This window comes from Athene noctua, chromosome 3, assembly GCF_965140245.1.
Source record: "Athene noctua chromosome 3, bAthNoc1.hap1.1, whole genome shotgun sequence".
In the NCBI taxonomy this organism is placed as follows: Eukaryota; Metazoa; Chordata; class Aves; order Strigiformes; family Strigidae; genus Athene; species Athene noctua.
The window spans coordinates 13,609,869-13,637,426 of record NC_134039.1 but is presented as its reverse complement, the minus strand read 5'-3'; the positions used below and the strand labels follow the sequence as shown (position 1 = coordinate 13,637,426).

General features: G+C 42.9%; 1 protein-coding gene across 3 annotated transcripts in view; it reads right to left on the bottom strand.

Moving 5' to 3' along the window:
- Positions 1–27,558, bottom strand: part of CREB3L2 (cAMP responsive element binding protein 3 like 2) — an 83,101-nt gene that overhangs the window by 21,167 nt on the left and 34,376 nt on the right. For 2 of the 3 annotated variants that reach the window (XM_074902024.1, XM_074902026.1), the window contains exons 2-4: positions 18,578–18,797; positions 3,295–3,461; positions 1,505–1,592 (exon numbers count right to left, since the gene is read on the bottom strand). In XM_074902024.1, coding sequence (XP_074758125.1) covers positions 1,505–1,592; positions 3,295–3,461; positions 18,578–18,797 — 475 coding nt within the window. The remainder of the gene's footprint in view (positions 1–1,504; positions 1,593–3,294; positions 3,462–18,577; positions 18,798–27,558) is intronic. The other variant, XM_074902025.1, reaches the window with a different exon arrangement.

Sequence of the window (27,558 nt, the reverse complement as noted above, 5' to 3'; positions counted from 1 at the left end):
GCCCTCCAATACAAGTCTCCTGTGCCTGGAAAACCACAGCGTACTTTGTCTCTAAAAACAATAGTCTTTCCTAACTTTGCTGTGGATTAAACAAATCACCAGTATTTTTCAAGAGAAGGTATCACATCCAAGGTGTTATACAAACAGGGAGGAGAGAAATAATCTGCCTCCTAAGGACTTGGTTTGGCACAACTGGGAAGAAGTGACAATATAGTGACTGCAAAGTTTTTAATGTACTTATGGAGCAAGAGCAGCACAGGCAACCACGACAGGAACCCCTCTCACACTGTGCTATCCAAGGCCATAAACTAACTACTACTGCACTTGTAGCCAAAAGAACCTGTGCTAGAATTGGCAAGCAAAGTGCTGCTAATGACTAAATGGGTCTGGACAAAGAGAAACAGGGCAATGTCTCACCTACTCATATTACATGGACAATTTAGCAGATGTCCAAACCAGACATAACTAAATCATTTTTTTCCTGAGATAAATTCACAGCAATGAAAATTGAGAGTAGGAAGGTACAGGGCTGAATTTGCCACCTTCCACTTGTTATACTTCGCAAATTTGAGTTGAAAGCATCAAATGGGTGGTGGGGGAGGAAGGAAGAAAAATAGCAACAAAAAAAAAAGCTGTTATATATGGGCTCTTTTTGTCTAGCATCTTAACTCTAGTAGTTGCCAGAAGAAGATACACACTTGAAAAACAGCAAGGCCCTTAATCCCACAAATTGAGCAATTGAATCTATGCCCTGGGTTGAGATATAGCCTCCCTTTTCCCACCTGCTACATCACTTGCTTCTCTCCCTAGAGCAGTTCTACTTACCTAGACAAATGAATTCACAAACAAAGTATCAAGTGTTCCTAACTGAGATGCAGTTATCTGCTCAAATTTCAGCCAAAATATTTGGCTCTTTCAAACTTTCCTTGACAGATTACATGCTAGAAAACCATGTTTAACTTTAAGGGCAGGGATTATTGTTCCTCCTTCCTCATTTATAGATTAATGCAAATGAGTCCTGGTGGTTCCTAAAAACTCTACTAAAACTAATATGCAACAAACAGATGCACCTAACTTTTAATTTCAGATAAACTCACATCCTTGCTTTTGTATCAGAGGTTAAAACGGTAAAAGCTTCTACTTCTGCTCTCTTCATGTTTTATTTGCCTTTGTTAAGTCCCCTCAAATTGATTTCTCCTCTAGCCTAAATAATCCTGGGCTTTTCATGCTCTCTCCAGCAACTGTACAATTGTTAATACGATACAGACAAAAATGGGATAATTTTCTTTGTGATAAGCAAGGGGAAAAAAAAGGAAAAAAACACATAAATGGGTTGGAGAGAGGCTGGCTCTTCAGCAGTGTGAATTGAATCCCTAGAAGGCAACAGCTTCAGCCTAAAGATTAATATGGCCAATGAGGAAGCCAAATATTTAATCAGGGTAAAGTACATTCACTGTGCATTCTGGTCATCTCCCCCTGCATTTTGGGTTGGTAATTAACAGACCTTCCTTAGTAGAGAGGTTCAGGAACTGATCAACTTCATGGGGCTCCAATTTAATCTCTGGAAGAACTTTCTGGCTCAATGGTTTCATCTAGAAAAGATAAATTAACAGCATGAAAACACAAAGCACACATCTTAAAAATCTTAATAGAAGGACACAAGGATGACTTCTCCATAAATGGAGAGGTTTCCCTCTCCTCCTGCTCTGCTACAGGCAAAGCTTTAACTGCTTCACACAGTTTGCTAAACCAGGCTACAGAGAACACTGCCCTGACTACTCCCACTGTGGCTTTTCTTACTACTATATTTAGCTAAATAAAAGATTACGCCTCAGAGATGACATTTCAGACTGAAAGCTAGCATGCAACCCACTCAAATTACTTCTCTTAGCAACAGAGCTGCCACTAAGATTTGCCGGACTGCACAGTCTGTTTGAGCAGAGACAGAAACACTCCTGGCAGTGGGGGAGAGCCTGTTCAAGACCGTTGTCATAAAGGAGCAAGAGCAAGGTGCCAGCCACTGGGGACCAGATTATCAGACCCAAGTTCCTTTCATGGTGTGGAGGAGCATGAAAAGAAACAGTCACAGCTGACCAAAGTCTGGAAGACATCTGGCTTGCCCTGTTGACAGGGCTGAGACACCAGGCTGACAAGCTGTTGCCCAGAGTTTGCTTGAATGCTACAGTCCCAGGCTTGAAGAAGTCAGTCTGGCACACCAGCCTGCTTATTGCAGCCAAAATCTCTCTCAATAACCTGTGTAACTAATCCATGCAATGGTAATGAGCCACCAGTTAGTCCCAACATACTCTGCAAATCACAACATTCCAAAGTACAGCAGGACTACGTACCAGGGATGGCACATTCAGACTACAGAAGAATTATGGGAAACTTGTGTTTAGTTTTTTCAGTTTTTCATAAAATAATTTCTGTTGCACTTATTTTTGACCACATCCAAGTGGAAACATTTATTTTCAGCATATACTAACTCTACCCAGCCTGGACTGACATCGCACCCTGCGGACTGAGAACAGTCAATGCTTCTTCCTCCACTGATAGGGGACTCTGACATCATCAGCTGCTGCAGTTCATTCTCCTTAACTTAACCACAGCCAAACTATGCTCTTGAGAATGCCCACTGGCTGCTCCAGCTGTGGTCAGAAAGGCATCACAAATGCTCCTTAAAAGGCAGGTTGGTGTGGATGCAGCAGAAGCTCGAAATGTGAAAGCTCCATAGATCTGGCAAAAGTGACTTAGCAGGCAAACAGGGAAACTCTGCAGTCATTTCAAACAATAAGTTTTGTTCTGATTAGGGGAAGGCACAGCAGCACTAAAGCAAGTTATTATGGAAGACACTTAGCTTGTCACAGGATCAATAGGGCAAATAGGTTAATCAGTTCAGGTGGGGTTGGTTCATTAGAAACTGTTTAAATACTTTTAAGAATGCATAAGCCCCAGGTTTTAGGGCGAGAAGAGAAGAGAAGAGAAGAGAAGAGAAGAGAAGAGAAGAGAAGAGAAGAGAAGAGAAGAGAAGAGAAGAGAAGAGAAGAGAAGAGAAGAGAAGTTGTGCATCCAACCGTTAAGACCTGAAGATGCAGGTAAGTGTTTTGAAAAACAAAATATCAAGTTCCTACAGCAGCAGTGGGACACAAGCAAACATTAAAAACATTAAAGCAGACTGCAGTATGCACCCTGAATTGACAGACTTTGGCACCAAGGAGGCTACACTGGTATGCAGAGTCCTGGGAGAATCCGTAGCTAATTGCACAGAGAGGAAAACAGAAAGTCTGCATGTACCAGGGCGTCGGTCTGTAGCTCAGGCTGTTCCTCCTTCAGTGACATGGCTGTGACGGTGAGACTGACTGAGGGAGCAAGGCCTGACGTCTCACACAACTCTGGCTCAGTCTTTATTGTTGCTGGAGTCAGTTCTGTACCCAGACACCATTCCTCATTTTCCAGGTCACCTGCCAGGGAAGGAAATTGGACACCACATGTTTAGGTCAGAGACAGAAAGACTACAAATGAAAATAATGTCATCCCTCCTCCAGAGAAGGGAAACAAACACAGAAGGCATTTCAGTCTATCAACAAAACTCTGTCCTTACTATTCAGCTCTCAGTCAATGCAGACAGCCGTGCCATTTCAGGGCTGTAACCTAATCCTAGCCCCAGGATACAGAGAGGAGCAAGGAGGAAAGACACAGAGCACTAATCACTGTACATTGCCGAAAGCTGCTAACACGTAGCAGAACAAGACTAAACAAGCCATTGGGTAAAGCAGCCAGGGAGCCATGTCCTACATACACTAATGCCTGCTGACTCAGTTTTATTTCCCCTTGTAGAAATAGCATTTAGCCAGACTTCTGCTCCTTATAATATTTGCAATCATCAAATAGACAGAGTGGTGATATTATACTTTTAAGAACAAAGGATTTTTCACACTCTCAACTTCAAAATTTTTCCCCCAAGGATTCATTTAGTAAGTATAAAAGAGGATAGAGGCTTTGATGATTTCACAGGAGCACCAGTGCTGTGGTGATCATGCTAATCTCCTCCCCAGAGCTTCTCGAAGTCACAGTAGTATTTTGACTGGCAGAAATGAAACGTGCATCACATTTTGGCAGAATTGTCCTCTAGCCCCACTTACTGTAAGCTCCTAATCAGAACAAAGTCGTGCAACTTTTCACTGGACAAAGCTGAAAGGTTTGCCTGGCACTGTCAAGAACTGGAAGAAGGTTGGCATGGTAAATTGGTAGCTCCCCTGTTTTCAGTCATGAAGCAGCCACTGTTTGGCTTGCTAAGAAGGACTTATTCTCCCAGGTCTAAAGTATGATAGAGGATCAAGAACTTGGAAGGACTCAACCTTTAAAACAACTCCACAAGGCTATTAACAACCCCACTTAAAAAAAATAATGCACTTTTGGCAGTTGCAATTCTGCCTTTAAAAAATTCCCATCCCTACTGCTAGAGTTCAGTTATGTAAATTCTCTTCTCTTGCAGGAAAGTACCCTACACCAGCTGTACTGCACCCCAACAGCGTACAGCACAGTCCTCTGACACAACTTGTTGGTAGTTGTGAGAAGCACATCCATTAAATCAAGCAGCTGGAATCTGAGGCCAAATATACATAAAAGAGTGTTGAACTTTCTGTCAGAGCTTTTTCCTGTCTTCATACAGAGTATTTACTGCATATATGGAATTAAAGCAGAGCAAGCACATACACTGTATGGCTAGTAAACAGCAAGAGCTTTGAATTAACTGTATGCTGCATCAGCACCGTGGGAGGCAGCCAGGGTGCTGTGGCTGTGCCACCAGCAGTCTGCAAGGCTGACAAGACCCTTACACAATGACTGTATCGAGTTGGTGAGATGTCAACCGAGTTCGGCTGCAACAAACAGGTAACAAAATCAAGAGCGGGCTTACAGCCTCCGTGCTGCTCTCTGCCCTTGCTATTAAGACCCCACACACATATGGCACACAGGCACTGGGCAGAAGCTGGATGACTGGAAGAAGGGAGAAGCATGTACCTCTCCATTGCTAGTAATTACTTTGTGGTGGGACCTAACCTCCACCGCTGGCAAGGAAGGAGGTAATTTGAGTAAAGACACACCAAGGAATTAAAAATGAAAAATACATATCCTGTAATCAGAAGCACAAGAACAGTGAGCCCAGCTCTGCCAAGAGAAGTAACTACAGCAAGGGCTGAACACCATATTTAAGTTTCTGGAGAGTTGACTCCCAAAGCTTTCTGGGAAATGCCAAAATATAAAAATAGAAGTATTTATGAAAAAAAGAGGTAGCATTGTCTAAATATTAACTCAGGAGAGAAGACACTGCTCTCTTTCAACCCTCCCTGAGCCTCTCTACTCACAAACACAGGAGTGCAGCTCCCTCCCTGCCAACTGCAGTGAAATATTCAGTGGATCGATGGACTCCCTCTAGCTTGCTGTGTGCGGATCATTCAGATAAGACCTTTAAAGTTGTCTCTTTGCCTGGAAAACCAGAATCCCTTGACAAATGCAACTTTCAAATGCTTGCTTGGATAACTTCTGCCAAAACCTCCCCCAACATCATTGTGGAGAGCCTCCTGTGCAGAGCTTGCTGCCTCTCACACCTCTGGGTCGAGCTACACCGTGTCAGTGCTATCCCTGCAATCTACTTTAGACTCCCTTTGGGAGGGAAGGCTACAAATAAATGAGAGCTATCACTGAAGCAAGTAATTAGCCCTGAACTTTCTGAGATTTGTATTATCATGCAAGTAGAAGAGAAATCTAGCCATGGGTGCCCAGTAAAACAGGGCATGTCCTCGAAGGCTGCACTTTGTGATGTCTATCACCTCTAATCCACAGACTCATCACAAGGATTCAGCTGCTGTAAGGCAACAAGACATGCTGGCCTTCAGCCGGTCATTTTACTCCTCTGGAACCTGACTTTGCTGATTAACCTGACATCCCTGCCATCACCACTTAGATATGCACAAACTGCTCAGAGATTTTCTGGGCTTTAAAGTCAGCCTGACCAGTTTGTAGGGTTATAGATGGTTTTCAGCAACAGCAACACGCTGCATTTAACACTGAGATAACATTGAAGAATGACATCTAACACTTTTTTGACACTGCCTCTTATGATGCATGGTGACAGCTGTCATTCCAGATGAACAACCCCGTGAAAGGAAGAGATGAAGCAACACGCTGGTCAAATCCCACCTTGATACTCCCCTCTCTCCACTTTTATCAAGCCCCTACTATTCATTCAGTATCATGGTCAGTGTTGTGCAACAAGTTATTTTCTTTTGACACATTCCAGTTTCTGAAGTCACCAACAACCTCTCCTCTGCTCCAAGAGAGCTGCAAAAGGAGATTTCCCACTCTACTTTCTCCTATTCCTGAGCACAGCTGGTTGACATTATCTGAAAATCATTCTTAGTTTATCCTTACAATAGCCCCTTAGCACCTTAGCCTACTCTGCCAAGCACTGTACTAGCAGAACAAAGTGGCAGCCCTTCTTCCAAAGCCCTTGAGAATGCTGCATAACAACCAGAAAAATTTAGGCAAACGGGAAAAATTGAGCAGGCTACAGAGTAGCAGTCATACTGAGAGGAACGGCAGACTTTCCATGGAGAACCATGAGAGAGGTTTCATGGAATAATGAGAACGAGCAAGAAGGTACACATGAAATACTGAAATGAAAGGACAGTGGAGGCTGGCTCAAGGGATCTACTGGAGGAGAAGGGAGGTATCTTCTCCAAACCAGGTAAGACACGTGCTATTGCAAGAGTCGATGACTGGTGTCAAGAAATTGAAGGTGTTTATATTTATATTTGACACGATCCAGGAGGTACATGTGAACTGTTGAGACAGAGTCCAAAACAAAAGGCTGAGAATATTATCTCATGACTGTATTCTAGACAGACATGAGTAGAGCAACACTACATTGATGAGGTGAGACAAAACACATTGCAAATAGTTCAGGTATAGAGAGAAGAAAGCCTAAACAAGAGGTTTAGCTATCCAAATGGCCAGGAAAATCCACATTCTGAAGTTGGTCACTTTGGCTGTTAAAAATCTCTTCTCAGGCTTTAAAATACTCATTCCAGAGTTCACTGTTGAACAAGTCACACTGGCAGTCAGTCCCTCTTCCCAGCTGAAATTTCCTACGAACTTCAGAGCTCTATCATGCTGTTTAGATGAGAAGCATTCCCCTTCACCTACACCTTCATAAGCCCATGAATGCTAGGCATTTTGGCACATGAAATAATGTCATTCAGTACTTAGCAAACTGCCAGCTAACTCTTCTACATGCAATGCACTAGCACTGTTATATTCCACATGTGGACTATGTCAACTGAACATTAATGTTGCAAAGCACCCAGATATTAAAAAAATACCTGTGAAGGACTAATTCAGTGTATATTTGCACATTATATACATCTAAAAATAGGAATGTTTTAATAATGTGATCAATTTCTCTACAGAATGCCTTACCCAACAAGCAGAATGCATGGTGCTCCCCTAACTGAGGAGCTATTCCATGTTTTGTTATTGTCTCATCACAGCCTCATCTCTCCTTTACCAAATACAATTCAAATTCTGTTCCCACAGAGCTGTTTAATTTCCTCCTAGGGAAACACTTCACCAACCTGAATTAGATTTCCACAGCGGTCCTGAAAATTCAAGTCAACCATGGAGAGATTGAGGCCAAAAAGGATCTAGTAATTTCAAACGGCCAACTGGAAACAACTGGAATTGGATTTTTCAGCTGATTTCGCACTGTTATTATACTTTATTAAAATACAGTATGCACTGAGTTTTCAGGTGTGGCTCTGAGCATCTACCACTTCTGCAAGTTTCAAATCAAGCATCCAAAAAACCCATTCATCACAGCAACCCAGGGTTTGTGACACATGCAACTAAGATCTTATCTTCCGTGTCCAAGACTAAAATTACATTTCTTGTGAAAACTTTGCATGCTGCTTCTGTCATCAAGCTTGTCCCACTTTTCCTGCAGACTCTCGTTTAGCATGCATCTTTCACTTTCTTTTAAAAAAGAAAAGGCAGGAGCTTTACAAAGCATCAAAGTAAGTTCAATCAGCGTACTGAACCATGTTCTCACTGACAGGAAAAACATTAAACATGTCCTCTTCATTCCCAGCTGAACCCATCATGAGCTCAGCTTGGTCCCAGATAACGACATGCAATGCGTTGTAAGATGCCGTGTACATGATACTGCAAGAGAGAAAGCTCAAAATGGGACACCATTCCCTCAGTACTGTAAGTGTAAGCACTGCATGTCATGCATACCAACAGCCAGGTGTCCCAGTAGCAAACAAACTCCTTCTGTCCTCTGTCTTTATTTCAGAGGCCCTAATGCTGCCTCAGGTTCCATCATTTGCAGTTAAGATGGGCAATGCTAGTAGGATCTACTCAACATACCACAAGTGGACCTTCCTTTTTTACTCTCCCTTCTCCAGATCAATACACCCAGAAGGGAAAAGGCTATGCAACATTTTGCACAATGAAAGCTTAAGATCTTAAAAGTTCATCATGAAGACTGAAGTGCTTGGTTTTGGGTGCACAACACACCCAAATCAACTTCTCTCTATGCTGCACACCACACACATTATGATGACAATTTTCAACAGAAATGGCTTTCAGTGCTCCTTTTAAGCATCACAGCTGTAGCAATGATCAGTGTGTGTGATTTCAGCATACATGAAGACCACACAACCAAGAAGGGCTGTGTCTGTACACAACATACTTCTGCATTTCTTAAAAACCATTTTTTAATATATATGTGTTTATATATAGATATATAAAAAAAATTAAACATAGTGTCTTAACACCATGTGCAGCTTTCTAGGATACTCATAGTTCTCTGAAGATTTCACTTCATTTCACTTCTTTCCTTGTTCTATATAATATTATGGGAAGGCAAGATAGGAAAAGTGGAAAATAAGGTAAAAAATTCTTACTTCAGCTGTACTTTTTTTAAATATCAGAGTTCCCAGCTAGTTTTGCTTTCCTTTTTTGAATTATTTCTATTCAACATTGTTCTATCCAACTAATTCTTCAATCTTGTCCAACATGCCACCTCCTTTCCTGGGAAAAAGTAAATCTTCTTCAATATTGACTAAATTTAACTCTCTGTGATAGGTGTACAGTGAAACACAGCTTATGAAAGAAATTAATACAAAGATCTCCCTAGCTTCCCACATTCATTTCAGCACTCTTCATTAAAATGTTTAACAGAGACACTTTTTGCATGGATAACCAAGGTGCATCAGTAAGTTGCTGTGTATTTTTAAATAAATGAAATTAGAGATGCATTCTGTATCTCTCCCTCACCCTTCCCAAGTATGGAGAATGCAAGTATTCAGAGAAATAATATGATTTTCACTTTTTTTTTTTTTTTTCCCCTGCAGTAAAAAAAAGACAGCACCACCAGGTAAACAAACCCACACAAGGGGTGTAATCACTGAACCTAATCTTGAAGGGATAAGAAAACACCATACCACCATTACTATCATGACAGATCATAATCACACAGAAAACAGATGCATGCACTGTATGTCATTTGTAACAAGGCTGCAAATAAGATCTGTAGAAACATCAAGAGATAACCTTATCTGTATAAGCAGAATGAAGAGGCAACTCTCACCTCCTTGAAGTTCACTGTCCAAGCAACTGATAAAACAACTAGAGAAAGACAAAAGTGGAAACTTAAGCAGACCACAACAAACTAACGGGCAAAGTGTTCTGCAGAGGTATCAGAAGAGATATCTCTGGACAGGGTAATGAAAGAAGATCCCTAATGAGTCAAACTGTTCTCCAGCCAAGAGTATTTAAATAATCCCCCTCTTCAGCTGTGTCATGAATTTGAGCAGAAGGGCTTCAACTAATCCCTTTTGGTCCATGACCGACCTTGTACTACCATCATGAACCACAGGGCTTGGATGCACAGCCCACATGGCTCCTGTGCAGACATGCCATGTACAACAGTATGGTGGCTTGGACTTGGCTCATCACAGGTTAATAAGACACTGTGACTCAGATAGTGCTTAAACTTGCACTTAGGGTCCACGTTTGCAAAGCTGTACTTTGTACAACAGTTCAGTTCTTGCATGGATCCTACCCCTGAGATTGCTGCCCCTGTACAGCTCGCAGCAGGATCCAAGGGCGCTCACTAGCTCTACATCACAGAAATACAGCTGCAAACTGGGAGCCACCTAACTGCAAGGAGAAAACACCTCCTGGAAGAGGCTCACAACTTGTTTAGGGGGAAATGGATACTCCTTCTCTGTCAGCAGAAACACCCCACCATGAACCCGAAAGGGCCTCTGCTGATGCACAGATTCTGGGCATGCTGCTGGACATGCCGCTCGCAGGGAAGTTCAGCGTCCCCAGCTCTGCAGTCTGAGCCTTTCTAGCCTCCCAAAGGCAAGTTGGACCTTTCTGGAGGAATAACTGCTTCCTTGTCTTCCACCTGGGCTCACACCATCCCCAGTGCCCAGCTCTGGGCTCACGTAACACCCCCTGGCAGACACAAGCCCCGTTTATCATGCCTGAAATGCTGAACTTCAACACCACTGCTGCTACCCCCCCTCTCCTCCACGAGGTGAGAGCCCACATTCATCAACAAACAGTTTCTCTTACAGATTTTCCAGATGGCATTTCCCCCTCCCAGCATGCGCACACACTTCCACCACAAATAATGAAACCGAAGCCCTTGAAACAGCCTCAACAAAGGAGGCACTGTTTGACTACCAAACATTGGGGTCCTTTTTAACATGCCAGAAAGGGAAAATTGAAATAAATGGGCAAAGATGAGCGGCAGTGATATACAGTAATCACAACACACAGCATAAATAGCCTTTCTCCTAACAAAGGATCACCAGTCATACCAGCATACCCCCTTTGAGCGGCAGGGAGTCCCTCTAAACCCCACAGATTATCTGTATCATTATCAAAGTTATTAAGTTCGGAACAAGAACACATTGTTCCTCTCATACCTAAACAACCAGGGTCAATACCCTCTTTCCTGAGGAGAATTTGACAGTTTTCAATCAAACTCGTCACATAAAACCAGCCAGGAGATGTCTTGGAGTTACAGGTTCTGTTTTAACCTCTTTTCAGACTAAGACTTTACACAAGCACAGCTGTCAGCTGGAATACAGTTCCTGATGTTTTTCATTATTTTGCTTAGGGATAGAAAAATGTTATCTTATATATATGGGAGTGAGGCACAGACTGAGGTGGTAGCTTGGATTTACAGACTTAAAGCCTGATACTATTAAATGTCCTATAAAAGACTATGTTGGTTTTTTTTTTAAATGTGAAAATTATCCACAGAAGCACTGTGTTCAAGTAAAACCGTTCTCTCTCACCCATCTGAATTTTTCTCCTCACAACCCACATGGATGTTGTGAAGGCATATGTGTATTATGGCAGCAATTGGGCTTCGACACACATCAAAAGGACTTGATGCTCACAGCACATAACTAAGTGAGCATGAACTCCCAGTGCAACACTACAGAGAGAATGAGATCACTGGTTTCAGAAACAGCAGGGCTAGAAGTGAGAGGAGTATTCCCCTAATATGCATCAGTAGGGAAACTATTCCTGGGAAATCAGCTCCTGTAGTCACTTGACATAGAGTTTTGAAAGGAACTGCAAACGTCCCTTTGTTTAGAAAGGAACTGCAATAGCTCAATGTCCAGAAGATACCCCCTATAGGGAAACACCAAGGAAGTGCAGTTCATTTAAACTGTATCTAAGCACAAATCAAGAGGGAACTCAATCACAGCCTACAAACACCTGGGGAAAGAGGCTTCCAAGAGCAGATGGTTCTTACTCCAGCAAGAACAAAGGCCATAAAGAGATCTCATATGTGGAACTGGAAGCCAAAGGAGGTCTGACTGCAAATAAAGTTGTCAATTATTAACAGTAAGCATAAGTAAGCACCAAAATGCCCACCTCTAAATCAAAACTGACATTTTTCAGACGCACTGCTGCCCAAGTAGAACTTATAGGCTTGATTCAGAGTGACCTACTGAGATTTTGGAGCTTGGATGTATAAAAGTTCAGAAGTCTTCTCATCCTTTAAAACTGCAGATGCTGACAAGGGCTGACTGCTACCTTTCAGTAGTAGGTAAAAACCACCCAAGTACAGGCTACCACCACCAAATGGCTTCCTCCCCATTCTCCCCACAAAAATAAAAAAATACACAGGAAAAATGTCACAGTGGAATGTGCTTGCAAAAACTATCAGTATGGCTTTGATAGCATCTTTTCAGAACATAAGTAAATTTCTTTGTCCAGTTCCTTTTCTTTAAAGTCATGGCAGAGGAGGTTCTATTTTCATTGTTCACATTTCATTGATTCAGTATTTAGAGAAAAATAAAAGCAGGACAATACATTTCTCTCTCTGTATATAGCCTATATAAAAAAATAAAATTAAGATATATAACCTACTATACATAATAAATTATGACATATATACACCATATGTACACATATATATTATGTGTGTGCATATATATATACACATAAAATGTATGAAAACCACCCTGAGTCTCAAGTCCACAAGCACCTCTACATGAAGAAACAGCATATAACACTGATTACTGCTTGTGGACTCCATCCATAAGCAAGCATTCTCCTGTACAAAGAGTTGCCTGAGATGAGGTCTGGATTTATCATCGAAGGGCTATTTGCCCTGGAGAAGTGGGAGCCATATACAATGATTTTCAGGGTTTTGTTTGTTTTGGGTTTCTTTTTGTTTTTTTCTTTTTCAAACCATGCAGGGAGATGGAGATGAAGTTTAAAAGGAAAATTTGGTGTTTAAAAGCACATTACAGGAAAACATAACCTCAGCAGTAAAAAACCCAGTAACAACACAGGTTATATTCAGGGGCCAGCCCCAGTTTTGGCACAGCTAAGCATAAAATAGAAACATACCATTTCTGCAATCAGTCTGTCAAACCTCTAGCCAAGACAAGCTGCTTCAAATCTAACAGTAACTTCAAAGCATTCCTGAGCAGGAAAGCACGAACAGGAGGGGCAGGTGGGGACCAAGACTAGTCTCAAAAGCAGAGCCCTCAGGGGACAGGGAAAGGAAGGCACCCAGCCACCTGGCCACAATTTCAGGAGAGAAACCGTACAAATGACTAGTCGGTTCTTGACTGTCTGAGCCCTGCCAGGCTCACAAACAAAAAAATACACACAAGACCCAAACACATGCCCACTGCAAACCACCCCCTATCACTTGAGCTGATCCCAGAGGATGAAGAGCCCCACACAGATGCTGCAGCCTCTGTGTCCACATTCCTACTGCACACCAGCCCCTCAGTATCACTTGTACTTGGTTCTGATCTATGGATCTCACGTGTCCAAAAAAGGGGCAGCCACTGTCCTAAAGTTTGTGCCTACGGCTGACAAGATGAAGCATCAGAGTCCAGGGAAGGACCCTACATTCACATCTCAAGTCAGACAGGAGGCTAACCACAGTCCTGCTGAAACGTAGTTCTTGCCTTACTCCTGGCTGTCTGACCCACAGCCCTTCCTTTTCAAAAGGTTGCAGAGACTAGAAAACTGAAGACAGACGTGTAACAACCATAACAGAAAATAAAGCTTTTTCCCCTAACCATTTACAACTGTCAGAAGTGAACCTGTGTCCCAAAAGGCCTTGATGCACAGCAAGAGGTCTCCCTTATCCATCAGCCCTATTCTCAGCCTCCTCTCCCTGCTTCATTTCCTTCCAAGAAGCATTTTCCATTTCACAGCTACCCACTGTGCTTCTCCACAGTTACTCTGCAGTTGTCTCAAAAAACCCAGGGCTCACAACTAGAAAGCGGAAACCTGCTGTGAGCGAAGTGGCAGCGCAATTGGTGCGTCTCATCGGTACTGGGAAGCAGCTTCCTTTTTCATGTCACAGCCTGGAGCCCTCCCCAGGCCAGGTGCCTTCTTCTCCAGTTCAAGCAAACAAAAGCACATGATCAGCTAGCTGCAAGCAAACAGCTCAGGCCTATAAATCTCGCTCTAGTATCTTTAGTCTTAAAAGTTTATGCAAAATTGAACATGAGAATAGATTCTCGGGGGGGGGGGGGGGGGGGGAGGGGGGAAACCAAACAACTAAATGCCAGACCTCTTGCTCACATCTGCTTTAAAATAGTTACTCTTGACAATGCTTTCATAGGCTGGAGATTTAAGGACTGACACCTTCAGAGATAGCAACAACCTGCAAGTATACAGAAAAATTCTTCTGCATGAATCTGGGGAAATACCCTCAAAAGAGTGAAGTCAGAAGAGCAAATAACTGGGGAAAAACGGTGCTGGGACCTTGATCTTATGGATACTTAAACATATTCTCACCTTGACATCAACAGGACTCCTCAGGAGAGTTAAACCGATGCTTATGAGTTTGTCAGGTTTTACATTTCTAGAGCTTTTTAAAACAACTCTATAAAATATTTACAATTACATGAATAGGTCAATTTAGCTGTTGTACAAATTGCGGTAATGGCTGCGTAGTGGCCAGCGAAAATGGCTCACAGCAGAAGTTAACTGTTCCCCTGCAACAGTCAGTAAGAAGGTGCTTACGGAGTCAGAGTTATCATTTACTCCCCCATAATGGCTGAAAGGAAACATTAAATAACATTTTCAGGAAGGTTGTCAGAGACTTGGCAGGGAAAAAAAGATGGAAATAGACACTGAATGGCTTAAACCTGTCTTGAAGATCATGTGCCAAACAAGATGGGCCTTTTTCTCAGTCTCTCTGTCACCTGGGGCTCTGGGACCCCATACTTGGGAATACAAAAATGAAAACTGCTGCAAACATCTGGTGCCACTGAACCTGAGGGAGATGACTCTCCAAATCCAATTCCCTCCTCCAACAGGCAGGCATGGTCTGAAGGAGGAGGGCAGAAAGGCAGGTAGCAGAGCAACATGAAGTGGGGCTGGCCTGGTGGCAGCACACCATCCCCAGCGCCGCAGGGCTGGGACCAATGACCGGGGTCATCCTGGGCCCACAAGGCCATCAGGACCCTGCCCCAGGATGGGCCACATTCCCCCAAGCGTTGCTCCTGCCTCTCCAACAGACCTCTCACCGTGGAAGCAAACTTCAGTTTTCAAGGCTATTTTTAAAGGCAGGTGGGTACATTTCCCTTTAGGACACCAGATCTGTGTGGTACGAGCCACCCTCTGTCCCCACTCGCCACAAGCAGCCTCCCTCCCTCTGGCAGCTCTCGACTCACCAGCAGGCAGGCACGGGGCTCGGCAGCCACCCGTCTGCTCCCAGCACAGAAACGGCACCCGAGGGCTGAGCAGCCGATTAGTGCTACACAACTAACATGCACCAAGTTAGATGTGACATAGGGAGCCACCCAAGTTAGAAGTGACGTAGGGAGCCACCCTGAATCTCAACACAAACTAGCACCGGCATCTGGAAAGTTGCCTTTGCTGAAAGGAGTTTGCATCTCCAGGTCACACTAACTGCTGGTGTGACAGCAACAGTAGTCCTGTAACAGGCGCCACTTCCAACCAAGTACGCATTGTCTAGCCACATGGGCTAAGGGGCCTGTCCCTAGGAAATCCTGGGGTTTCCCCCTCCTTGCACTTCCCCTGTCTTTGCTTGCCCATAAGCTGGCCCAGGAGGGAATTTTCTGCACTTCCTGGTAATAACCCACCAGCACTCATTGCCAGGATGAGAGTTACAAAGAAGAAACACTGCATTACTGACTTCACTGCAAAGTGAGAACAAAGCCTGTTTGTCATGTGCTTTGAGCACATCACCAGGCCCTTGGTCCTCTAGAGCTAAGAGCAAAACTCTGAGATGGCATCCAGACCCAGCTTACCTGCTCTGGGCTATCCTCCTCCCCCTCGCACTGCTGCTGACCACAGGCACACAGGTGCACAGCTCATGTGCCCATAGCACATCTGCACACACACATGCAAGTGTCATACATGAGCCTCCTCACTAACTTGTTTCTACTCCCAGCCCTGCAAAATCATGAAGCCTTGTCATGGAAAAACCATGAACACGTGACAGCTGTAACAGCTCAGCAATCTGCTCAGTGGGGTGGTTATTCGGAGGATGTAAAATTTTTTGCACGTTCATTATGTAAGTCCCTCATCCAAAATCGTTTCTCAGTCCCTGCCACTGCACAAAACCAATCCCTGTTCCCCAGCAGCAGGAGATCATGCTGGAGCACGTGGACCTCCCACTCCACACCCTGTACCTCCTGCTCCCCAAAAGGACACTGGTGCTCCCAGTATCTGTCCCCTTACTCCACCAAGGGGGCTGGCATTCACCAGAGCTGTCAGGAGCACTGTGTACCTCCATCACCTAACAAGGGAAATACTTTCAAACTCCAGTGTCAAACCCTGCAGTATGACCACCCACAAAATCCCCCTCCTGCTCTCACGTGCTCAAGTACTGAAAAATCATCAGGGTGATGCCTTGGAATATCTATCAGACTGTAATTCTGCAATTTCCTCCAGTATTTCTCTGAGCTTCACTGTTTTGAAGTCAACAGGTCTTGAAAGGTCGTGAGCGTGATTCCAGGGTTAAGATTAAATAAAATGCCATACACCAAGAACAACTCCTCCTCCTCCTCCTCCTCTCTTATGAAACACTCTGCAGAGTGAACAGAAGATTAAATGCTTTCCATTCATTTTCTATTTTTAAACTCACTTGTTAATGTTTCTTGGCTTTTTAAAACATCATTTGACTAGAGCTCTATTAATTACCCAATGGTCTCAGCAGTATGAGTTTCTTCAGGATTTTTCCCAAAGGAAACTCCCCTCACTTTTAGCCTAGTTTGAGGCTTCTCTAACTTCCAGAGAAGCTTCATTTCCAAAGTTTCTTGTGCTTGTTTCTCCTGCCACAATTAATATCTCCTGCATGTATTAATTTAAATATATTCACATAAAACAGCTAGGAAATTTGAAATAGGAAGTCTTTATGTAAATGGTGTTTCCAGATCACCTCAAAAAACCCTGTCTCACACTGAAAAGTCTTCTCACCGTTTTTATTAGTTGTCCTCTTGTGAAATCTCTAACAGACTGCATCTTGTTTTAAGAGAGTGCTTTGGACAACAAAACTGTAGGCCTTTGAAAACTCATGTCCTGGTGGATCTTCATAAACAGCTTAGCTTGTTAATGCTTAGACATAAGCACTAATCTCTCTCCCTTTTATTGTGATGCAGCTTAGTACTCTACTGCTTTTCACTGTAAAGCTAATGTTGAAGACATAAACCAGTTATTAGGAACGAAAGTCTGCCATGGTGATTATTCCTAATAGTTACCAGATATTCACGGCCTTGCTCCTCCACCAACCACTAGCTTTTACCTTGAACTCCCCTTCCTGTCAGCAAGCATCTTTATGACAGAACAAGCAGGTTGATCTCTTCCTGCCACCATTCCTGCGTTTCCCTTTTTTCCCACCCAGATGTTTATAACTGCTGAATTAAAGACAACTGCTAAAAAATGCTGTTGGTTTTCATCATTTTCTATGCATCGCCATCTTCCACAACCACAGAATCTATAAAATTGCAGTTATGTCTTTACAAGATCACCAATGATTTCTTGACGGGCATTATTTTTTTCTTTGCCTTTTTAAAAAATTTTCTAAAAAGGAAAAAAAACCCTAGAACTTCAGCAAGACAGGTTTTGAGACTGAGACAGCACCTGAAGTTACATTCCCACATAGGTATTTAGAAACACAAATAAGATGATCCGATTTTCATTTTGGGATACCAGAAAGTTCTAGATACTCACTATGGAAAAAATAAGTGTAGTTTTAAAAGTTTGTTTGTTCCTTATTAATAAACTTGAAATTACAGAGCTTTGAAGGGACCTCTGGAGACCACCTTACTAAACTCATTTAGAATATGATCAATTTGGATCAGGTTGCTCAGGGCCTTGACTAGCTCAGCTTTATCTCCATGGATGAAGACTTCACAGCCTCTCTAGATAATTGTTCAAATGTCTGACCCACTCTCATGGTGAAAACTATTTTCCTAATATGCAGCTGGAATTTCCTTTCTTGCAACTTGCAACCATTACTTCTTGTGCTATCACTGTGTATCTCAGTCCAGCTTTGTCGTTTCTGCACCCTTTCATCAGAGCCACAGAGAGCAATAAGATCTCCCCTCTGCCTTTTCTCCAGAAGACCAAACAAAACCCACCTCACCCTTTCCTTACATGTCATGTTCTATAGTAACTAGACCTCATTTGACTCATTTGGTTTATCAGTCTCCATTTATCTTCAACAAACACAGATTCAGATACATGGAAACAAAAGTATTTCTGGCCCTTCTCCCATTTCTTTTGGATGGGCACTTCCAATTCAAAATGTTTATGCTGCAAAGTCAGTAACTTCTGCTGAGCATAATTTCCCTGTCTATGGACAAGTTTCTTTATTCACAACTCCTGCAGACTTAAAACAAACAAATCCCTTCTGCGATTTCATTGTAGGTGTATCAGTTAGCAGAGTATTCATATGCACCCTTAGTGCATCATCACTCCACCAGGAATGTTTCATTACTGCATCATCACAACAAATGAACAAGGGCTCAGTGCGTACCACCTTCATTAAAGTTGTCATCGGTCGAGATGTGGGTCAAGGGAGACTGGGGTCGAGAGTCCCCACAGAGGGAGTAGCTGTGTTCTGCCTGGATGAGAGGTGCTGGGGACGCTGGAGACAGTTCCACCTCCATTATTTCATTCTTCTCAGACAAGAAGGGATCATTCAAGAGCTGGCCTAGGACATCAGGTGAAAACTCATCCAGAAACTCTGTGAAGTGCTGTGGAGATAAAAAGGAGGGGGGAAAGTTTATCTCCTTGCCTGTCTGTTATGCCAACAACAGGAGAGCATTGATCAGAACAATTCCAGTATCTGCAGCAGGCATTCGTGCCAGTCAGCAGCAGGATCTACCATCCCTGCTTAACAACCTCCTCCTCCAATCCCTACTTCAAGCTGAAGAGCTACAGCTAGAACAAAAGTCCTCTCAGAAGCATACATTACAACAGAAGAGCCTGTGATTAACTTGCAATGAAAATGGAAAATAGAAGCATAGTAGTCACGTCCCTGAAGCAACCTCCTTTACCACCACACCCCCGCCCCCATCAAGGTACTCACTACAGCATGCCACCAAAACCAGGAAAGCACTCTTCACCCAAACAGCATGAAAGATCCTGCAAGATTTATCATCAGAACACTTTGTGTGTGGAACAGAATATATTGGGTTAATTTTCACTGAAGCAGAGAAGAAAAAGGAAACACAACCAGACACCGACTCCAATACCACGTATGACTATTTTATCTGTACAGAACACACAGCACACTCAGGAAAACGGGTCCTATGCACGTCCCCAGCCAAGCAATTAACACATTTGCTATAAAATGGGTTTCCTGGCTGATTTATGTATCTATTTTAGAAGTCACATTCCACCTAGGACTAGAACCCCTATCAAGTTTCTAGCTAAAGTTCCCGACAGCCAGTACTGATTACCACTTTACCTATTACACTGAATTTATTACACTGACAGTGCATGTTATGGCTGTATGTAGTAGGATAACTTTGTGTTTGTTTCTTATTCAAAATGAGCACAAATCAAATTTTGTGATCTACTTCCTTGAGACTCCAATGCATTTCCCATCAATACCCAAAAACTCTGCATCTCTTCTTGGTTTTGTTTCCAATGTCAGAAAACTACATCTTTGACAGACCAAGAAACTGCACTGCCAGAAACCATTCCTGCTCATCTCATTCGCACAAAGAATTCTCTTTATATAGAAAAATATTGGTACAATGAATAGTAATGAGCTTTTTCTGGACAATCAGGCATTATCTGCCATCTTATACAGGAGTCTTTGTCGATTGGGGCATGATCCTACGAAAGTCTAAGTCTGTTTGATTTGCTCTGTTTTTGCAAACAGTATTGATCTTGGCTCTTCATCCTGCAGAAACAAACACTGAAATTCAAGATTTGGCTTCCTGTAGGCTAAATTAAGAATTAAACAAGTCAATATTGTACAAACCCATGAGAGAACCCCTATGCACGCACATTTCACAGCTCCAGTAGTACCTGTGACCTTGAAGCCTGATGCTGAAAAACTCTGAGCACTGCCAGCTCTGAGAGTCCCCTAGAAGTTTGAGGACCTCTTCCAAGCTGCTCATGAATGCTAACTGTGCCTTCTTTCAAAATTAATGTCTTCAGTCAATTCTGACTGACACTGAGGAAAAGAAAATATTTACCAAACACAAGGCAATAAACAGAGGACCACAGTTGCTATGCTGGAATAGAAAGCTAGCTGAAGTAAAGCCTTTACAAATGGCAAAACAGATTTGTAGCCTCGTATTTACTTATTGTAAATGATAACATTACTAAACAAACTCTCAGATGATTCAGCAAGAGGGTCATGACCCCCTTAGAACGCCTTGTTTATTTTAATTTTGATACCCAAGGACTCACTAGCACTTCACATCCAGAGTTGCCTCCCAACATTTGCAAGGATTGGAGTATAAGCTACAATTGTCCACTACGCAAAGAAGAAAGAAAAAGGATGCTCAAGACTAGGTGAACACGCTGGTGCATCAGTAAAGTAAAACAGGGTAGATAGACATTAAAGTGTAAACAAGGGACAGAAATTCTTCCCAACCATGACAGAAGCCAAGGATGAACCTATAAAAAAGGAGTACCTTTGTTAAGGACAATTTTTTCCCCACAGTCTACACACTTCTTTTCATCCAGGCTAATGGCAAAAGTCAATTACACTTGTTTACATATTTACCTAAAGCTGGTGAGAACATTTTCCTCCTTCTAATTCTTGCACGCATTGTTCTGACTGATGACTAGCAAATGCTGAAATAGGGCTGCTACAATATTTGCACCCTGGTTCTACACACAACTACTTTATCACCAGCATCATCCAGCCTGAGGATGTCATCCTTGAAAATATCATACCTAAGTGTTGACTTAGTCGGACACTATTTAGATGTTCTAGTTTAACAGACTCAACTGAAAGATGACCATAGGCTACTCAGCTATTTTTGGCAAATTCACAAAGATTTCTATTAGCCTTCTGTCTGTTACTGCTTTGATATGGAAGAAATTAGTATCGAATGTTATTTTACTTCTTCCATTTCATTGAAGTATGTCAGATTATTTTTTTTTCCCCTTCCGAATGGGGAATTTTCCTAAAACCGCTTCAGGAAAAGCAAAGAAGAAAACAAATGTTCAACTTCCCAAAACCAGAGAGAAAGAGGACCTTGGGGTAGGGAAAGATTTTCAACATGTTCATCAATGTTTGTGCTTTCTCCTTTTCACATGCAGCTGCAAAGCTGCAAGCTGTGAGAAAGAAAAGAATTTGCATTTACAACAGAATTGTCTGATAGCGAATAAATGGTCAATCAGTTTTTAAAATTATTTCTAGTTTCATTATAATTTTTAATCTTATTTTTAATGGTCTGTGATATAACTTTGAGAATATAGGTCAATAGAGAGGTCAACAGAGAAACCTCACAAACAACTGACAGAGGTCAGACCACACAGCTACTGAACTTGGGGAACAGACAATTTTAGGGATCTGGACTTCTCCTAACTCAATGATTACAAAACCCACCACCACTTGATTTACAGGAATCTTTCATATGTTATGCACATCTCTACTACAGTGAACATTTAAAGCTAGCTCGCTTTGATATTTTTTTCCTCTTAAGAAATTGTCTTACTGAAAGCAGCTCCATTTGCCTAGAGAATTAAAAAAGAAAATGCATCTGAGAGCAGCTACAGCAGAAACCATCCAGAAGCAGTGAGGCGTCCAGCTCCTCAAAACTTCCACCTACACCTAAGCTGCTCCCTCTGTCTTCTCAAAGCACGCTCTCTCACTGCCGACCCTCCTCCTCCTCTCCATGCTCCCCTCTCTGCTTCTGCAGGCACCTTAGTGGTTGGTCATCAGTCACTTCAGAGCTGGAAAGCCAGTGAATAACCCTTAATTCTGATACAGCAGCAACCACCCCTGCACTCAGGAACAGGAAAGGGCAACTTAGAGAGGAAACAAGAGTTCCATCCACCCTTAGAACCTGTATATATATTTGCTTGCAAAAGAAAGACATTCTTTGTCTGTGGCTTTCAGCTTGGCATCTTTCACCCAGAGTTCACCTTTTTTTTTTTAAAAAAAAAAAAAAAAAAGCACTTGCATCAAAAATGTACATTTTTACTTCTTTTTTTACTTTTAATACCTCTGTAGACAGCTCCATTGCCAACTTCCCGCTATCCTCATACCTCACTGGCAGCCGCAGCACTAATTGCAGACATGTGTTGGTACAAGGAGTCTGCTTGAATTATTAAACTATTCCCTCTACATAGCAAAGAGATGTGTTCAGCTGGGTTTTAACCCCTGTAAAAAGTCATGGATTTAGGACAGATGTAACCTTATCTTCTGCTTCCCGTTCCCCCAGAACCTTGATAAGATAAACAAAACAGCAGCGCTCCTGTTTACAGAAAGTAAGCTGCAGCCCCATGGAGTTTCACCACCGATCTGGTTGGACATTTGCTCCTGCCTACAACCCAGCCGCTTCTGGGGAACACAGAACACCTACAGACGTCACCCCACGGTAAGCAAACAGGGGAGAGCTCTTCTATCTGGGTGCCTGGCAGATTTTGGATAACTCTTCGAAAGTAGTATTTGGCTGAAGACCAACTGGGCCACAGGCTGCAGCTCTCCACAGCATCTGCCTGTTCCTGCCAGACAAAGGCCCTTTTCTCCAGCTCTGCCTAAGGGACAAGGGTTTTTTTTTCTTTCTTGTCTGATCAAATGAACATCTCTGAAGTAAAATAGAGACTCAGGATTTGCTAGGTGCAGGGCAGTGCTGACTTCTTCACCAGATGACCTGAAGCTAGACGAGAGCAGCACTAGCTCCAGTTGTATAAAGATGTCACATTATCATGATTAAAAAAGAAACAGTCGTGTTCATAAAACTGACTAAGAACTCAGTAAACCAGGAATGAAATCAAGAAAGACCCCCAAAATGACACTTCATAACTATATTTTAATTATTAAATATGTGACAGGCTTTGCTGAGCCTGGAAAATGCACTGCGTCAGCTGCAAGTCCCACACATCGACCGCAGCAATCCACCCTTTCCAGCAGAGCCCCCCCAGAGGGGAGCAGCAGCGGCAGCACCCTGGCACACTGCAAAAAGAAGCCCTGCTCTCCAAGCAGCCCAGTGCAAGCCAGCCTACTACAACGAGCCGGGGTGAGAACCACCCATGGATTCAAGATACTCCCCCCTCCTGGGAGTTAATGGCTCCCTCCTGGCTTGCCCTGAGGTCTCCCCATCCTGGAGGGATCAATCCCCCCTCCACAAGAGGAACTGCCCTTCTACCAAACAGGCACTCATGGCATAGAAATGAAGCCCACCATCTCCTCATAGGTACAAAAATGCCTGATATTTATGTCTTGTAAGGTTTGAGCAGCAACAATAGGGGGTGGGGGACAAGGACTTCACCCTTACTGCTGTATCAAAGCAATCAGAGTTCATGTAATGTACAAGACAGTGCTCCTGGAGAAGATGGGGAAAGAGGGGAGAAAGGGTAGACCACAAACCAGCTTCCATCTGTGTGGAAGTAAACATGCACCGCAGGCATGAATCTGTTCCCTCCTTCCCCCCTCCCACCCCCACCCCTCCATGTCCTCTCACATTAAGATAACAGGGAGAAAAGGCAATAATTTCTTCAGCACCTCTTTTGTGGTTTGCATGAACAAAGGTGCATAGGAGATAAAACACAAAATATCATAAAAGATAGCAGCATTTCTAGTTAATAGCATCAAACACCAAAAACCGTGGTTACATGGAGATACCATCTCCTCTTCAAGCACAAATTTTACAGACATGTGGCAGCTGCTTATATGGTAGATGAGGAGGTCCGAGTAAGTGTTACAGCTGCTCACAAAAGGATTCAAGCTCTGGGGCATCAGGGCAAGGCGCCAGTTGTTAAAGGTGGCATGTATGTGCTGGTCAGACTTCATGGGTTGAGCTCTAGACTTGACTGCATGGCAAGAGCTCTAAAAGGCATCACACACCTCACTGTCAGCTCTGCCTGGGTTTGCAAGCTCAGCATCTACCCACAGGGGCTGGAGCAGAGACCTGCCCTTTTTTGCTAATGAAGAACTATGTCTAGAGATGCTTCTTGTGGAGGACTACACACCTACTAATGATGACAACACAGCAGAGAAGTTCGTAACTTTCTTCATGCCCAACCACAAGGTTAAACCCCAAGGAACAGTTTAAAAAGCTTCCTCAGGGCAGGTGTTTTCTTCCCAGACATGTTGACTTTCCTGTTGCAAGTTCATCAGTGATGGACTGGAGGTTCAATGTGCACCAGCTTCCAACAACCATGACAACTGTTCTCAGTACTCAATGGCACTCATGCATCAGTTAATTTTCAGAGATTCAAACACTTATTCTGCAGATTTTTAGGTACATCATTTCTCTCAACTTTTTCCCTTTCTAGAAATCCTTTCTGTTCACAGCAGGGAAGCTGGCCACCACTCCCTCTTCTCCAGACTCAGTTACAGTTTGTATCGTGTGGTACACATCTTTGTCAGCTTTGAGAAGAGCTATTGATGGAGCCCCTGTAGCCTCACCTCTGCAATTCATTCATATATGCCCTGCAGGGAACAGAAGGGCTTCTCTACTGGCATAGGGTGCGTTGATACAACACTGGCACGAGGCACAGATCCAAGCTCCTGCTGCGTTGCTCTTTCAAGGATGAGAAACGAAGGACGGCCTGGCAGCAATACAGTATTTTTCCGTAAGATTGATTCCAAATATGTGGGCTGAGAGACAAGACCCACCCCACAGAGTCATTCACCACCATCCCCACAAGGAGAAAGAGTGGAAGAGCAGGAGGCTGCACCCTATACAGTTTTGATATACCAGAGTACTTACCTTTGGTATGAATTAATTTGGGAGGGGGAACCAATGATATTTGGCAGTGAGTATTTTAAAAAATTAATGCAACTGCACCTGAAATAGCTGAAATCTGACTTGCTGAGAGACCCCTTGGACAGACCACAGTATTCAGAACGCAACTGCAGGCATATCTAACTGCTTACTCTTAAACAGGACACAGAGATCCTCCTTCGCAGCCAGACAAAGCACCAAAATAGCTGGAAGAGCTTTCTGATGGCAGGAAAATAGTCTTAGATGCAGCCATAGCAGAGAACAGAGAGACTGAGGACTGTAAACAATACCCAAAGTCAGGACTAAAACATGCTGATAACACAGCAGCGATTTACACTACCCTGGCCTACATACTTGCCAAGCAGAAAGAGAGGGAACCTCAGATTTCTAGGTGTTTATCTTCTACAGTGTAAAAATCAAAATCAAGATGCAGAGAAATACTTGCTCAATTATTTCACTCTACTGTAAAATTCTTTACTGTCTAGTCATTAACAACACTGAAATTACCTGTTGCAGGAGGATATGAAGAGTAACATGAAATTGGTATTTGAAAACAGCGAAGAGATCCACCATAACAACAGATATGATTGTTTGGAGTTTTACACCAGCAATTACTCATTTTAAGCATAAAAATAATAAAACTGGACGGATTAAAAAAATCCACTAAGTCAATAACATTCAGGTTGTGTCATCAGCAAAACAAATGCCAGGAAATTCACAGCTAATAGATTTACATGGTAATTAAATCTGCACATCTTCCCAACTTGCTCGGGTTACACAGTTGGAAATGCTAAAGTTCATGCTGAGCAAATCTTATAATCCACCCCATTATGCACACATGCACGCACACACTTCCATTGCAAACACTCAAGTATTTCCAACCTACAATCACCAGAGATGTATTTATTTTTAACTAATCAGGGATTTTTCAAGAACCATGTTACTCCTTTGCCTTTCCTAGTTCCAAAATACTCCTTCACTTTCCTTAACACCCCTCCCCCCACCCCAAAAAAGTATTTTGGATTTTAAAAGATAATTTAAAAAAAATTAAACTCTGTAATAACTAGGCTAAATATGGGTTGGAAAAAAAAAAAAAAAAAGCCCTTGTGCAGTTGAGGCAAGGGTGAGAAATGACCCTGAAGTTCAGTGTCTCTTAAGTCCACTGTTTGCAAGCAGAGAAAGGATGCTATTGCTCATTCCTAGCTCAAGCCTCCTGGGAGTCATATAAAGTAGGAAAATCCTTCTCACATTCCCCTGCCCTTCCCCCAGTGCACAGTTCTTGGATCTAGATTAACTTTTCAATAGGCTGGGTGCATGTTTTGCCATTTCCCACCCTCTCCCCAGAAGAGCCAAAGTCAGAGAGGAGTGAGTCACGGGGGCCAGAGCACCAGAGCAGTGAGTCAGCGAGCTGGAAGCCCTTCAACAAAGTTCCCCCCATCTGGGTCCCTGGCTGAGATCTCAAAATACATTATTAATTCTGTGTTGCAAGCAAGCGTCTGGATTATGTTCTCAGGTCAGATGCATCCATTCTTTCATCTCAGCGACTATTCCCCCCCCCCCCCCTTTTCATTTTTCCCTCTTACACCAGGCTCATTGATATGCACTTCATTTATCTTGTAAATCAACTCTCAGACTGACAGCTTGAGCAGCAGAACCACAGAAAACTTAAACTCTCCGTCACTTCTCCCCATGCCCTTCTCTTCACCTGGTAAGCAGCAGGGTCACAATTCTATATCACCAGTGATTGTAGAGGCTGCAAGACAAGCCTGACTGACAGGTCTGTCTTTCACGAGTCTCCAAACCATCAAAAGCAGGAGCAAGCCTCTCCCCACCATCTTTAGCTAGCATGAGTCACTCTAGACAGAGAGGGTAGCTCAGCTTCCAAAACCTAGTCATTGGTGTCTCTGATGATTTTTGGCACCCAGACAAGATACTTAAAGAAACCAGTTACATTATTAAAAACCTTCTAGCAAAGAAAGCAATAGATGCAGTTGTTCGGGGCTTTTTGCCCCAGCTGTGCTCCAGGCATGCAATGCCAGTCATAAATATTTGTTGTGAGATAATACTAATTTGCTGGGTTACACCCCAGGTACACCTACAGGCTCTCTGGAAGGAACTTGCACTTACCACTAGATTTACATCCAGCTAGCATCTTCTGGGTAACTACCCAGAGTTTAGCCAAAAAATAATCCGTGAAAGAAAGCTTTCAGCTAAGTTGAAACATTAGTGTAAAAGTTTTGCAATTCCCCAGTGGGCATTTACAATCTTGTTTGCTGCCTGAGACCTCAGCAGCAAGGGTAACATATTTTGTTGTTGCACAGCTGATTTAACTTATGACCAGCTTTGAAAAAAAAAACAGTTACTCCAGTTTCATCCTGAATGCATGCAGATAGATCTTAACATTATAGCAACATTTTACAACATTTGGGTGCATTGCACGTGGTTTCATTTATCACCTTCCCTCACCATGGAAATGAGAGGGGTGGAAAGCAAAGAAAATTCATTTCAGTTCTCATGTAACAGCATCCCTTGTCGAAGGGCACAGATAAGCCCTTGGGAAAGGGCACAGCCAGCATGATTTCTGTATTTTAAA